Below are 15822 nucleotides of genomic sequence, written 5' to 3'. Positions count from 1 at the left end.
GGCACCTAACTCCCATTGACGTTAAGTGGCAGTTAGACATATAAATGGCATTTGTGCCTTTGAAATCTAGCCCCTAGTTTAATGATGCCTATTTTAGCATTGGACTTTGAAACTTAGTGGGGAAAACAGTTTGAACTAGAAAAAAAAGTGGTTTTTTTTTTTCCAAATGCCACAGCTCTGAAACGCAGACATGATTTGAGCAACACATTTTTTATTAAAAAAATGATCTGGCCTCTGATTATGAATATTAAGGTGAAGGTTTGAAAAAACTGGTTTTATGGGCTGGTGGTAGCCTTCTCTGTAAAACTTCAGCTCCAGCTGGTAGCTTCTGCAGTTGAGCAGGTCACGTTGATGCCAGGATTTAGAGGTGTGAGTTGCATGGGTTGTCAACAGACAACTTAGCAAGTCAGAATGTTAAGCTAATATCTGTACAGCACTTCTAAATGTTAAACCCTATGTAATTGCTAAGTATTGTGATAAAGTGAATAGGAAAAGGGGGAGGGGAACAACCCAAGAATGCCCTGGAAGTAGAGTTGCCAACCCTCCGGGATTGTCCTGGAGTCATCAGGAATTAAAGATGAATTTTTAATTAAAGATTGTCATGTGATTAAATCTCTAGGAATACCACCAATCAAACTTGGCAACCCTACCAGGAAGCCACTCATGCGTGCTTGTGAACACTCCCACTCAAGCCAGGCCTCAGCTGCCCTGCTCATCCTCTGCTTAGCACCGATGTCAAACTCGCTTGAGTGCTGGACTCAACCAACGATACCTGGCTCTCACTGTGCTGTGTGTTTTCTAAAGAAATCAAACCCTACATTCTATATACTCCAAAAGGCCTCAGGTCCTTACAGTTATTTTCCTAACCTCCCTCTAGTAAGCCTTTAGAGTTCTCAGGGGGCATAAAAAGCCCCAATGTAGTGATAATACTGCTCCCAGCCTGCTGGCTCTGCCCTTTCCTTCTGAGATTCACTCAGGCCCGTTTGGGATATTAATATTTACACAAAGCACAGTAAAAACATTCATTAAACCTCACAGTTTACCTTGGAGGTATGTAATTAACATTATTCTCCATTTTGCTCTCCTCAGGTGGTTCCTTATCTGAGGCGGTGGCATATTGTCTTTTCTTGTCCCTTGGGGATGGGGGGAAGGATGGGGATCCCTTGGAGTTTTGCACCAAGCAAGGCTGAATCTGTCTTGTGCTATGCTACGGATCCTGACTGAAAGAACTCCCTTCTGCCTAGGATGATGGTTGCTACCTCAGCATGTTAGCTTTGGTAACATATTCTAAATATTAGTCCTTTTCTAAGTATTCAATTACTGGACATCCCGGGATGATTAGTCATCGCCTAGCTAGATGCCAGAAGACTACAGAAGCAGAGTATCATTGCCTTGTTTATAGCTCCTCCCACCCCTGCTTAAGCCTGGCAGCACTGACTCTTTGCAAGAAAAAACAGAAGGGACAGAGCAGAAAAGTTGCAGGGAAGTGACAGTGGAAGGGCACTTTCAACTCTTCCTCCTGGTTTTCTCCACAAAGAATCTTCCTCTGCTGCTTGGTGGTTGGGAGCTCTTTTGAAGGATAAAAGGAATATGTTGTATCAGAACAAAACTATCAGTTCCTTTCAGTGACACAGGACAACAAATGAGGAAGCCTGTCTGCACTCCAGGGGGGAGTGGATCTGGAAAATCTGCGGACATCTACAAAATTACATTGACCTAACTTACATCGGCAGACAGCCCCTGCAGTTATTAAACTGCTTGTGTGTATGCACACTTGGCTCCTTGTGAAAGCAGTGTGTCTCCTCACCAGGAGCGCTTGTATAATCAGAGTGGGACATTGTAGGATGGCTTCTGAAGGCCAGTAACAGTCAATATAATCAACAGTGTGTATACTGACAGTGTGTTGACCTAATCAGATCGACTGGCTCTAGGCTGCTCAGAGACGTGGTGTTATAATAGGCTTAGAAAGGCACTTACATCAGTGAGAGCCAAATGTAAGTGAAGACACTGCCACAGCTAGATTGAGACAAGGCAGCTTATGTTGCCCTAAACGTGTAGCACAGACCAGGCCTGAATTTGCTTAGTTACTCTGGCTTCACAGAACCATTATAAATAATCCATTCAACCATTAATATTGGCAGCCACGTCAAAGAAAGGGCCAAGGAACAGGGATGTTTTACAGCCTATCAAACCCAAAACATGAGTTTTAATGTGACTTTGGTATATGGAACTTTACAAATTAATACAAATTATGAATAATATAACAATTAAGCTAATTATGGAATGCACTACTTAAAGTAAATTTGACCATGATATCTACAACAGCGTTGTTGCCTAATTGTGGAATTGAATATAATTAAATTTCATACTGAATTAGAAAATAGAGCTATTAACAGCAGCTTTTAGGGGTTTTGCAGAATTTAGTAGAATAGTTTAAAATGTTACGTAGTCACTTGCAGATACGAAAACTGATCTCAGTTTCACATCTTTTAATTTAATTTCTTCCAAATTCTGTGAAACAAATGTTGAGCATTCAATGCACCTGAGGTAGGCACCCCAATTTAATAATAATTTTAATTGGGGTATTTGATCTGAGGTGCTAAGCAGGTTGCAATCAAAACAGAGTGATTGTATTTAATTACACTATTTTCAAAGCAACTTGCTTCTCAGTCTGCTGAAAGTGTGACTTTAAGGGCAGAAAAGTCAAAGATACCAAGCCCTCCCTGAGTTTCCTCCTGAGAAGAGAAATTTCAAAGCTGCCGCACTAGGTTGCTACCTCACAAGGCTGCTTTAAGGATTAATTCAAGTCTGTAAAGTGTTTTAAGTTCCTTAGAGGGAAGGACCTACTTCAGTGCTAAACTGTACCATGTTTCCCCCCAGCAAAATTAAACAAAAATACTTTATCTAACAAATTGTAAAGGTGGAATGCTGTGATAAGCATATCAGACTAACACAATACAACCATGCTTTTATTAATATGAAAATACAGTACTCAAGGATTTTTGTTTTCCCCTCAGTTTCAGATCATTGGCCCTAAATTGCTACTGAACAATGTATCACGTCTTGAGCATGTAAGTAACTGGAATCCAACACCTCCAGTAATAATTAGCCACATGAAAGAACACAAATACATGTTCTGCTGTAAAATTGCTCTGATTTTACTGCCATCTAATGTTAGAGTCATTGTCTGTTTTCCTGAACTAATCCCCTTGATTTCAATTCAACTATTCATTGAATGACACTAAACATAAGTAAGGGTGGCAGGAACCAGGCAGCAAGTCAATTATTTTGAGAGGTGTGGGGAGTATTATGGTAGTAAATATATTTTTACAGTCAGTTTCTTATCCTCCCCAAATGCTAGACATTTTTTACATGCCCATATTTCATAGGAATGTCAGTACTTCAAAGCATATACACGGTTCAGGTTCACTTTGCCTAGGGTATGTCAAGCAAACACACCCTAACCCTTTTACTCCCTTTGATATCTGTGACCGTAGGGAAAGGTAAGAAGGGAATTACTTCTAGGCAGTAAAGGGAATAGAAGGTGGCTCTCTTTTACTATGGCAGGATGTGACCACCTGACACTGGAGGAGAAATCTGGACTAGCTGCTCTGGATCTGCTTTAGTTTTCAGTGGTTAGTGTTACACTTTAATATCCCTCATTTCGTGTACAAAAATTAAAATATATTTTAGGAAAAAGGGGCTCCAACAATTTGTATAGTTGTAAAATGAGAAAAAAATGATTGAAAAATTGGAAGACATAAAAAGTACTTGTACCCAAGTAGATACTGATGATACTGATTTAGACTAGTGATCCGTTTAATCTAAAATTGATTTTGGAATTAAGATAAAAACCAAAACCGTTAGGAAAACAGGGTTGTTTCACATGATAGGATATCATCTGTTTGGGAACTGCTGAAGTGAACCTTTCAATCAGATACTCAGCTTTGACTACAAAAAATAATGTGTTAGAGGTTTTTATCTGGAGCACAGAAGTCTATAGCTAAGTCAGAATATCAAAAATCCTTGTGTCACCTCTACTTGCCATTAGGAACACAAGAGATACAAAACAAAACCTCAAGTATTAATTAGTTACCATTTAAACATAACAAACAGAGGTAGGGTTTTCAGTCAGATTGGCAGAAACAAGGCCGCATGTTACTGCAGCATTCAGAGCACAGTATGAATTTTGAACATGAAATAATTCTGCGCCTGAAAGTCTTGAACTCAAATGCAATATTGGCTGGTAGTAGCATTATATTTACAAATATTTTGATTCTTCTTGTAACAAGGTAAATACAATTATGTGTATTACTAAATCATCATCAAACCCTACTACTCTTAGATTTTACACATTCTTTACACAAGTTAAGAGTTGTTCTTTATCCATTTGGTAACCACTCTTCTTCCACTGATCCCTTAACTGCTGTAACACTGTTCCAATTTCCTTTCCAGAAGAAATTCCCATTTTTCTTAAATCATGGCCACTGATAGGAAAAGAAGGGACAGACCACTCTTGCATTTCCTTTAGAAGATGCTCTTCTCCTTGGTATTTTAGAAGCTCACAGATCCTCGAGTTCATATCAGGTTCCCTAGACTTAAAACAAAAACAAAACAACAACTATATTAAAGTGACAGAAAACAGCTTAGTCTCAGATCAGTTCCTACTCAACATCACAAACTGACACAACTGGCACCCTCTTGGCAGCCTGTAAGGCCTGAATAGGCAAGTTAATATATACATAACATCTCCATTTTGACTGCGCAGTTGATTAGCTTTCTGCAACATCTAACCAGGACTGGCACTTGCAAGAGAGCCACTGTAGCTACCAGATTGACCCAGATGAGAAGTTGGTTTTAGCATTTTGAGGAAGGTGGAACAAATCAGAAGAAATAGTGGAGGTGATATTTTTCATCCCAAGTCAGTGACCCTGTCTTTTATTACTTAGGTTTGCAATCTGGGGATTTTTGGCAGATCTTTGGAGGCTTCTGGAAAGCCAGATAGTAGTGGTAGTAGTAGCCATCAATCTTTTTACTTCTGTGTTAATGCAGCAGTAGAGATCAGCTGGGACAGTCACAGCCAAACTAACATTCCCCAGATATATTTGCAAGGAATTGTGCAGCACTGACTCAAACTTTTGTTTCAGATGTTTAAGTCCAACATTTCAAATCTGGCTGCCTTAAAGTCAGACTGATAGACCCATGCAAAACCTGCTACCTTACGGAGTTGGGGCAGCTCAGCACTGCTAAAAATGATATTACTTCTAAGAAGGTGCATATATATGGATTTTAGGAGCCTAACACAAACCATCAAATTTGAAAATTTTGGCTTTTTTAGGGATCAAAGTGTGATACAGGTGCCTATGTGAATGGCAGCTCTGAAGGGAGCCTCAAAATATCAAACCTTGGTGTTTTATGTGTAAATGATAGATTTATTATAGTAATTAACTTTCTAACAATCCCTCCCGACCCCCAAACCTCCCCACCCACACCCAACAACCCTCCAGGTTCACTCCCAGGGTCCTTCCCTCTCCCTCAGCTCCTTCATTGTCCAAGACTCCCCCAAGCCATTACACTAAGGGGTATGAGAAATATGTTTCTGTATTGTAGTTTAAATCAAGTACTCAAAGTTCTGTATTAATTTGCCTAGTAAGGAATCTATTTGTCAAAAAACATTTCCTGAATCTTTTTTTTTATCCTGTATTATTACTGTCATACTTGCTGACAGATATTTTGAAACAAATTACCAAAATAACTGACACTGATGTGATCATAATGGTGTTATTTTGATTTTAAAAAAATGCAGAATTTTAAAATATCATGTGCAGAATTTTTACTTTTTTGACACAGATTTCCCCCAGGGAGTCAACTATAGTTAATTCGGTATACCACTTTTCATCCACAAATCTCAAAGTACTTTTTTGAAAGGAAGGAAAGTATTATGATCCCTATATTACAGGTGGTAAAACTTTGGTGTATAGAGGTGAAGTAACTAACCCAAAAATCACAAACCAGGTCAGTAAAATGGCTGGGAATAGAACACAAGAGTCCTGACTCCCTGTCCAGGGTCCTCTGCATTGGACGATGCTGCCTCTTTTCCTGTCTGTCTTAAGTGAGAGCTTTGAGTTTAACATAAAAAATAAAATACAGACAGTGATGTGAAATGCACTTACATCTATAATGAAGTCTTGATATGGTTTAAGTGGTTCTGGACTATCTATAGCTTTGATTAAGTCTCTTCTATGCTTCATTATAAAAAGGCCAAGGTTCTTCTCTTCTTTTGAGATTTTCAGCCTCAAATCGAGTTTTATGACATCATCCTGCACCTTGAACAGTGATGTTAGAACGGTCATTGGTTTTGGAAACAGATTCTGAACATTTTTACTGACTTTGTCAAATTCCTCTAAACTCCCATTAACAGGTAATCCTGAAGGGGGACACACAAAAAGTATCATGAAATAGTGTTACAAAAGAACTAGCAAATCAGTAGAAGAAATGGTCTAATCAAGTACTGCACAGCAACACAAATGACTATGGAGACTACTGCCATCTTAATACGCTGGTCTGCAGTTATTTCTGTTATACAATTCTTATGCAACCCTCATTGTACTTTACCTATATAATGGGCAACATCGAGTTCATACATAAGTCGAACTAAATGATTTACGTGGTTTCCAACAAGAATTTTTTTCAGTTCCACCCAAATCCTCTCTCCTGATATTCCAGCCAAACCTTTGGCATTTTTCTTAATTGCTTCCAGAGTATTAGGTTCATGGTCACCAGGCTTTTCTGCTACTCTTCCATAAAACCTACAAAATAAGAATTCTAAATCTTACTACATTTAACGATTCTCCTGTTTATTACTTCTCCTCAAAGAATTACCTCAGGGCACTATTAACTGTCCTAATCTTAAAGTATTCATGGAGTATTAAAGTGCAACTGATCTTACATAATTAGAACTTCTATAGTGCTTTATATATCCACAGATGTCAAAGGACATCACACTTTCAAAGGCATCATCTACAGATGAAACTGAGGTGCAGCTGAAAAAGGTCTTACAGAAAGTTGGTGGCAGATCTTGGGACAAAATTGAAGTCTCTCAGGCCCATATTTTCAGATGTATTTTGGTGTCCAGTGGGTTTTTCAAAAGCATCTAAACAGATTAGGTGCCTAACAGGAGTCAGGCCACTAATCTGTTTAGACACTTTTGAAAATTCCACTAGTTGCCTGTCTGCATCTTTAGATGGCTATATAAATGCCTTTGAAAAGCTGGTCGCTGACTGCTATGACCTACTCCCAATGAATCAAGCAGTTTCTAAACTCGTAATAATTATCCAACTTTTATGTTCTTCAGAATACATCTTTCCTTTTCTCTCTGCATGTTTTCAGATAACGTGTCATTCATAAACCATTCCTGAGAGGTTAATACCATGTTGGCTCTACTCTAACTTCCCCTGCAACAAATGGCAACACTCCCCATCCCTCAACAGAGGAATTATATTACACATATTACACACTCACTAACTTTCCAAGATACTGTAGTGAATTCTGGACATCTGTTGACAAAACAGAGGCAATCACAAAAGAAAAGCTGATTGATCACTGAAAATTTCTAGGCATGGTAACATTAGATCCATTGAGGATCAGAGTAAACAGTAAATTGAGCTTCACGTTATCAGTTAACTCTACAGTTCTAAAGCCGACACAGTCTTGTTTCTCTATCTACATGTTTTGTTAATAACCGAACATGAGGCTGCAGAAACCAACGTGGTAAGACCCATTGCCCTATTTATCACTGCAGAGGGAAAAACATTACCAAAATTACATTTGATTCCTGATTTTCAGCATCTTACTGAGGACAAGGCATTATATGAGTTTGGCTTGTGGTGTTTTTCATGACATACTAAGTTTCTATTTATCCAACTGACTGTGGAACATAAGACTCTATAGTTATTTTCAGACAATCTTCACAAATGTTATTCTTTATTTAGAAAAGCGAAGTATTACCTGAAATATCTCAGTATTCGTAAATAATCCTCTTGTATTCTCTGGGTTGCATGTCCTACAAATCTGACTTTCTTGTTTTTTAAGTCTTCATAACCTCTGAAATAATCAAAAAGCGTGCCATCCAAACCTAGTGCAGAAAAAGTGTTTTTAAAAGGCATACTTAAGTAAATGTAAAAACAGCCTATAATTTAGTTAATTTAAAGAAGCAGACATTATACACTTAGTTTAAACAAGATACTCTATTATTGGGTAGATGATTAAATTGCAGCAAGGGAGGTTTAGGTTGGACATTTGGAAAAACTTCCTAACTCTCAGGGTGGTTAAGCACTGGAATAAATTGCCCAGGGAGGTTGTGGAATCTTCATCACTAGAGATTTTTAAGAACAGGTTAGACAAACACCTGTCAGGAATGGTCTAGATAATACTTAGTCCTGCCATGAGTGTACGGGACTGGACTAGATGACCTCTTGAGGTCCCTTCCAGTCCTATGATTCTATGAAGAAAACGTTCACACCAGAAGACATGAAAGCCAAGATACTGTCTGACTGTCAGATCTCCTCCATTTGTGCAACCCCCAGTTTAGCTACAGGAATAAGTGGAGGCAGTTTGTGGCTTTGGTTGAAGGCCTAGATGAAACACTGCCTTCAACAATAAGACAGAAATTGTATTTTATTTTTGGGAGAAGTTACCTAAAAACATAGAGTTGATTGTAAGATCTCTTCTTTCAGCATCTTTTTCCCAGTCAGTTGTGAATTCCACCTCTGCATGTCGTCCATCAGTGACTACATCAATTCTAAGTGTGGTAATTTCAAAGTTCTGTTCATGAAGCTGCAATTCACACAATATTGTTGTTTTATCTTCAAACACAATAGGGAAAAGGAATCAATGTACAAGAGTTAAATGTTTCTTTGTGCATATCCAACTTCTAAACACATGTACAATGAATTCCATGAACAGAAAAATCAGAATATGTTCATTGCCCTTAAGTTAGGTAAGGTTTCATTTTTGATTTTCTCCTGCTACTTGGGGTGCTATGCTTTTACTGAGAAAACAGAAGCAAAATAATTATACAAACTGAAGGAAATAACTGCAATAGTACTTTGGATAAGATCAAGCATAGTTCAGTTTACTATTGAATAAGCCCTTTATTGGGGACTATATATCCTGCTTTTATACAGGGATGGACTACCTAACACAGGGCTGAGGGCCGCATCGGCTTTCGGAAATTGTATGGAAGGCCGGTTAGGGGAGGCTCTGCCTCCCCAAATAGCCAGGCATGGCCTGGCTTCTGCCCCCTATTCACCCTTTCCCTGCTTCTCACCCCGACGCCCCCGCAGAACCCCTGCCCCATCCACCACCCGCCCCCGCTCCCTGTCCCCTGACTGCCCCCCATTCAATCCGTCCTCTCATTCCTGACTGCCCCCCCCGCCCCCCAGGACCCTTGCACCTGACTGCCCCCCTGCCGCCCCATCCAACCCCTCCCCTCCTTCCTGACTCCCTCCCTGGGACTCCTGCTCCATCCAACCACCCATTCTCCTTGTCCTCAACTGCCCCTGGAACCTCTGTCCCTGACTGCCTCCCACCGCCCCATCCAACCCCCTCTCTCCTTCCTGTCTCCCCCACTCTGAGACCCCTGCTCCATCCAACCACCCCTTCTCCCTGTCCCCACAACTGTTCCCCGCAGCCCACCTCTAACAGATCTTTTCTAATGACTAAGAGCCTACATGATTCATAAACCTAGTTTGTGATTACCCTGGCAGTAATGGTTCCATGTTTTTCTCCTTTGTTATTGATCATACGAACACCAGCAGACTGGAACATTTCCTTCATCTGAGTAGGTGTAGCAACGGTGGCGAAGTCCACATCTTGTGGTTTCATTCCATTTAATAAATCTCTGACAGCACCTCCAGCTATTCTTAATTCATACTTTTCCTTTTCAAATAATTCTGGGAGGGGAAAAAGTCATGGTAAGAATATTTTCTTTTAAAAATGTAATATCCATCTTTAACCAGCTGTAGATTTGGCTCACACATATATTGGGGCAGATTTTCAAAGATGTGGCAAATGTTAAACACGCATAAATACCAGGATTACATGTAAAACAAAAACAAAACAAAAACTATGCATGTGCGCATACAACCAAGCCAGCTGATTACCTAACTGGCCATGTATGGACGCAAATCTGTTTGCATTCATGACATCGCATGCACACATTTGAAAATCTAGTCCAGTATATCATGTTAACTGAGGCTTGTTTCGCATAAAAGACAAAGACAGACAATATAGGCCTTTTGCATTGAGTAAATAAATATTTAGGTTACTGTAATTTGCATAAGGTTATACTTGTTGTAAAGACTGAATAGCATCACAAGAGAACCTAAACAAGAATAACCGCACAAGTGCCCGAACATGCACACATCTACCATTGGGTCTATGTGAAATTAAAACATGTGCTAACAGTTTAAGTCAGTGATACTCAGATGTCAGCGGTTCAGAAGCCAAATTAGCGATCAACATTATCCAAAAGAGCCACAGTAGTATGAATTCATTGTTTCATTTAATATTTCATGTGTGGAATATATATGTATGTGTGTGTATATACACACACACACACACACACACACACACACACACACACACACACACACTAGTCTCACAGAAAAATGAGAGCTGCAGGAGAAACATTAAAGAGACATTTCTGACTTGCGAGACTCAATCTAGTATTACTGGTTTAAAGATTACTGCTAGTAATGGTTCAGCAGTGACTTCTGTTGTCACTGTGGATCCAGAGTGTGAAGAAATGCCTCTATGACCTTGAAGAACTAAAAAAAGTTAGTCTGCTGCCTTCAGTAGCTTCTTGACATAAATTATGAGGCGCAGTCTTCTTTGGTATTTATACAAATGATTGTCATATTTGAAATTGGTAAAAAAAAAAAAGAATATAGGGCAAAGTACATATCTCCCTGGAGTCTTAACGTTTTACTAAAAAGGGGCAACTTCTTCAATTAATTTAGAAAAAAGTGATTCCTGCAAGCTTTGCAATACTTTTATTTCAGTGTATCTGCAAGATTCATGAGTTAGAAACCAAATATTTATTTTCTTTCAGGCAATACGTTCATTTTACTAGAATTTAAAATATTTTTTCAAATAAGGTTTCAAAAGACACCCTTTAAAGTTGAGAGGCATGGTCAGCACATTACTACCACAGTCTGGCAAATGACACAATATATTTTATGTAAATATTATTACAGTACAGTTTTCCCAATCTCCAATGTTTTCTTCTTGACAGATTTACTGACGCAGTAACCTCAAAATCTGATAAATCTCAATTCAAGGTCAGAGGTGTAACTGCAATATCATATTTATTCAGCAGGGCCAAAATCAGTTTTTCTACCCCAAGTTTAAAAGAAAAAGTCAGACTCAAGAAGTGAGATTTGTTTTCAACTAAAAAGAAAAGAGAAATGCACGAAGAACATATTATACATAAAAATGCGTTAAAATGCGCTAAAAGCGAGGCAGTGGCTTTTTAGACCTCTTAATTGTAAAACCCAAACAGAAGAAACAAGAATACATACTAATTTAGGAACAAAATTGTTGATTTTTTCATTGTTTATAAACCTACTGTGAATAAAAATGTTTTCATTTATTATTTCAATTAAAAGGGTTCTGAGGATAAATAGTCCCTTATGATGTTGAAATCCTTAATAATACCCGCACATGAGAACCAAAAAGTCAAACAGACAAAACTGACTGAAATGGCTTTGACAAATGTGCCAATTATACTGTCCTAACTGAATGAAATGCAAACAAGGAAACAACATACATGGGGAAAAACAACTGTTTAACGCTTTCAGTCTCAACAATATAAGACATTTTAGCATCAGCCATATTAAAATGTTCTTTCTTCTTGAAAGTGTCCCCTTAAGTTAGAATTAAATGTTATATGAAGCCACTTTAATGTATTTATTCATTTATTTTACAAAGTGATTTAATAATATTTTAAACTTACATAGTACTATCCCAAAAGATCCCAAACACTTCACACATTACACAAAACACCCCAACTTCTGGAAGGGACAGCAAACAAATGGAACACAAAGTCAGTGAAATTTTGTATAACACACTAGAGCAAATCCAAATTCAGTATATGTACCATCAAATCTTTAATATATTTACAGAGCTAAGCTAACAGGATCTCTGAGTTTAGAAAAGAATTCTACCCTCAGGAAATTAATCTCTAAAAATATCACAGTGGGACTCCATATACACTGTCTCACTGAACTGCATTTTAAATTTGCTCAGTTTGGAAGTGAAAAGATTTGTTTTCTAAATGCCATCACCCACAAACTCACTCTGGACCCCTACTTCTCTCCATTTCATGTATTACCACCAGTAATATAGGTTCTGCAAGCCACATGTAACTTCATGCCTGCGGCCCCATAAACTTCAGATTTTGCACTCAGTGACACTATCAGCCTTCGGTAACTTTGCACAGGTGTTACCTATAATCTGAAGACAGAGAGATTGCCAAAGTGCAATTTGGCAGAAAGCAATGAGCAAAATAAAAGAATCCAGCTTGACTGTGGAAACACCCAGGGTTTGTGCAGATGACATTTGAGAAGAAAAAAAAATATTTTTTTAAGCACTTGCAAGCTGGGCATATCTGAAATGTGGATCACAGAAATGTAGGACTGGAAGGGAGCTCAAGAGATCATCTAGTCCAGTCCCCTGCACCGAGGCAGGACTAAGTGTTATCTAGATCATTCCTGACAGGTGTTTGTCTAACCTGTTCTTAAAAATCTCCCATGACAGAGATCCCGCAACTTCCCTAGATAATTTGTTCCAGTGCTTAACTACCTTGACAATTAGCAAATTTTTCTTAATGTCTAATTAAATCTCCCTTGCTACAATTTAAGCCCGTTTATTACTCTCCTCTTTGTAACAACCTTTTACACACTTGAAGACGGCTACATCCCCCCTCAGTCTTCTCTTCTCCAGACTAAACAAACTCAAGTTTTTCTATCTTTCCTTACAGGTCAAGTTTTCTAGATCATTTTAGTTGCTCTCTTCTGGACTCTCCCTAATATATCCACCCCTTTCAGGGGTGAAAGTAAGTTAGGTCACTTACTGGTACAGGCTGGGGCAGGGAGGGGGCCTCCGGCTCCTGGAAGGCACGGGGCCTCAGGCAGAAAGGGTGGGGCTGGGGGTCAGCATCCCCCTAACTAGCCACCTGGCCCTTGCAGTTTGGGGCTCCTGTGTTGATTTAAAGGGCCCGGGACTCTGGACCCCACTGCTGCACTAGGGGAAGCAGTGGGGTCCAGAGTCCCGGGCCCTTTTAAATCGTCAGCCCCAGGGCAGCTGTTTGCTTTGCAACCCCCACCTGTCGGACGCTGCGGGGGGCCAATGGAACAGAAACATTAAAGTGCTGCAGGGCTCTTTGCCGCAGCAGCGTTTTAATGTTGTCGCGCCCCCCACCGACAGGGGCAGGGGGCACGGGGGGCGGGAGGGGGAGTGCAGGAACATTAAAGCGCTGCCGCGGCAAAGGACCGTCCTTAAAGCGCTGCCCTATCCCTGCCCCTTTAGCCTCCCCCATCGGCGACCCTGCATGTACGGAGCCAACCAGCAGGGCCGCCAACGGGGGGGGGGGGGGGGGGGGGGGGGGGGGGGGGAGGGGGAGAAGGGGCAGCACTTTAAGGACAGTCCTTTGCTGCGGCAGTGCTTTGAGGATCCTTAAAGTGCCGTCACAGCAAAGGACAGTCCTTAAAGCCCTGCCCCCGCCCCGTCAGCGGCCCTGCCGGTACAAACCCTACCAGTAGGGCTGCCAACTAAAGGCTAAAGGGGCAGGGATATTAAAGCGCCGCCGCAACAATGGGCTGGGTATGGGCCGGTGAGGGTTCTTACCAGTACGCTATACCAACACAAGGTTGAAGTAAGCTTCCCTCTATATTACCTTCATCAATTGAGTGACAGCCCGGACCCCTCCAAATTCCAATCAGTGCTAACAGTGCTCTGAGCTAGTGATCTACAATGATCTGTTCACTTTTCTGAATTCCACTGCCAAGGGTTTGCTTGACCAGAAGTCACCTCTGAGGATGGAGAAATAAGGGTCTCTCACCTGCGATACTCTTCAGCCCTGGGGTGAAAAGAGACTGGAATTCCGGAGACTCCAGCTTCATGGTGACCAAGTGCCGTCCCTGGATCTGGATCCGGACCCCCCTCTGGGTGAGGGGGAAGAGGTGGAGACCTGCCCTGCAGCGCTGCAGGAACAGCTGACACCACATCTAAAGAGAAGGAATGGACCCAGTTTAAGTTGGGATGCAACCGGCAGGTAAGGCCAGAAACCCTGCCCTGGAAATTTCCACTACATGCATCTGACGAAGTGGGTTTTCACCCACTAAAGCTCATGCTCCAAAACGTCTGTTAGTCTATAAGGTGCCACAGGATTCTTTGCTGCTTTTACAGATCCAGACTAACACGGCTACCCCTCTGATCCCTTCTCCACAAAGGTGGGAAGGGGCAAACTACTGATCTTGACATGAATATGCCCCCTTCAATCACCACCGCACCGGACCACCTCCAGAAGGTCCATGAATGTCTGCTCAGTGCAGGCTCTGTGAAATAAGGAAGCGTCACCACCTTTGTTTTACAGATGGGAAACTAAGGAACAGGAATTAAACCCTGGCCCACGCATGCTGCGGTTCCGCTTAACTGCTCCTGACTGAGGATGCACAGACCCACCCAGGCCATAATCACGGTGCCTTGTTCCGGGTCAGCTCAACCGACTCTGAAAGGCTCCGATTCCAGAATAAGAGGGTCCAGCAGACACGGGGGGGACGGGCGGGACCCCAGGCCGGCGCGCGGAGCGGCCCTGTGCAAACTCTTACGGCGGAGCGAGGACCCGAACCCCCCTCCTTGCACCCCAAGACCCCGCGAGTCCCGGCGCAGCGCCCCCGGCAGAAGGCAGGGCTCCGAGGGGGCCGACTCAGCAGGTCGGGTCTGCGACCTTCGCGCGGGGCCGGCGTTGGAGCGAGGCTCCGCCCAGTGCAAACGGCGCCGGGATCAGTGGGATCCGCCCCTCCGGTGCCCGCCGCGCACCCCCCGACCCCGCCGGTGTCCGCCGGGCCGCCGCCGCAGAACCCCCCCCCCGTGCCCGCCGCGCACCCCCCGACCCCCCTCCGGTGCCCGCCGCAAGGAGCGGGGGCTCGTTGTGCCCGGGGCAGGCGCCGCGGGGTCCGCCCTGGAGGGAGCGCTTGGACCGCGGGGAGGAGGAGGCCGCCCTACCCAGCCTGCGGCCGCTGTGCCGAGCTCCCAGCCGAGCTCGCCTCTTCCGGGAGGGCCGCGTGAGCGCAGAGCGCCGCGAGAGCGGGGAGGAGCCGGTCGCTGGGCGAGAGGGTGACAGGCCCAGCGCCCCCTGCCGGCCCCTGGGGAAGGTGTGTGCTGTGGGGCCCAGCGCCCCCTGCCGGCCCCTAGGGAAGGTGTGTGCTGTGGGGCCCAGCGCCCCCTGCCGGCCCCTGGGGAAGGTGCAGCCTGTCGGGCCCAGCGCCCCCTGCCGGCCCCTAGGGAAGGTGCGGGCCGTGGGGCCCAGCGCCCCCTGCCGGCCCCTAGGGAAGGTGCGGGCCGTGGGGCCCAGCGCCCCCTGCCGGCCCCTGGGGAAGGTGCAGTCTGTCGGGCCCAGCGCCCCCTGCCGGCCCCTAGGGAAGGTGCGGGCCGTGGGGCCCAGCGCCCCCTGCCGGCCCCTGGGGAAGGTGCAGTCTGTCGGGCCCAGCGCCCCCTGCCGGCCCCTGGGGAAGGTGTGTGCTGTGGGGCCCAGCGCCC

The 15822-nt window shown here is 43.1% G+C and overlaps 1 protein-coding gene across 3 annotated transcripts; it reads right to left on the bottom strand.

Annotated features, from left to right (window-relative positions):
* Nucleotides 1-2951: 2951 nt before the first annotated feature.
* Nucleotides 2952-15371, bottom strand: TRNT1 (tRNA nucleotidyl transferase 1). 3 transcript variants are annotated; one of them, XM_050957485.1, is made up of 8 exons: nt 15289-15371; nt 14123-14288; nt 9760-9953; nt 8697-8835; nt 8008-8134; nt 6616-6809; nt 6174-6427; nt 2952-4597 (listed from the first exon to the last, which is right to left on the bottom strand). In XM_050957485.1, the coding sequence occupies exons 2-8, from the start codon at nt 14286-14288 to the stop codon at nt 4349-4351; spliced, it is 1323 nt and encodes a 440-aa protein (XP_050813442.1). In that variant the 5' UTR covers nt 15289-15371; the 3' UTR covers nt 2952-4348. The 3 variants fall into 3 exon arrangements, with proteins under 3 accessions (XP_050813442.1, XP_050813441.1, XP_050813444.1); XM_050957484.1 differs by lacking the exon at nt 15289-15371 and adding an exon at nt 14746-15079; XM_050957487.1 differs by lacking the exon at nt 15289-15371 and adding an exon at nt 14746-15078 and having other exon boundaries at nt 6174-6326; nt 6668-6809.
* Between the last annotated feature and the right edge of the window lie 451 nt (nt 15372-15822).

This window comes from Gopherus flavomarginatus, chromosome 6 (assembly GCF_025201925.1).
Source record: "Gopherus flavomarginatus isolate rGopFla2 chromosome 6, rGopFla2.mat.asm, whole genome shotgun sequence".
Classification (NCBI taxonomy): domain Eukaryota; kingdom Metazoa; phylum Chordata; order Testudines; family Testudinidae; genus Gopherus; species Gopherus flavomarginatus.
The sequence above is the reverse complement of the archived record's forward strand: the minus strand, read 5'-3'. Positions and strand labels throughout refer to the sequence as shown.

Coding starts and splice junctions, on each gene's coding strand:
- TRNT1 (XM_050957484.1), bottom strand. Junction 9,954..14,122: donor AGGGCTGAAGAGTATCGCAG/GTGAGAGACCCT, acceptor TTCCCCTCCCAG/AATTATTTGAAAAGGAAAAG. Junction 8,135..8,696: donor AATCAACTCTATGTTTTTAG/GTAACTTCTCCC, acceptor TTTCTGCACTAG/GTTTGGATGGCACGCTTTTT.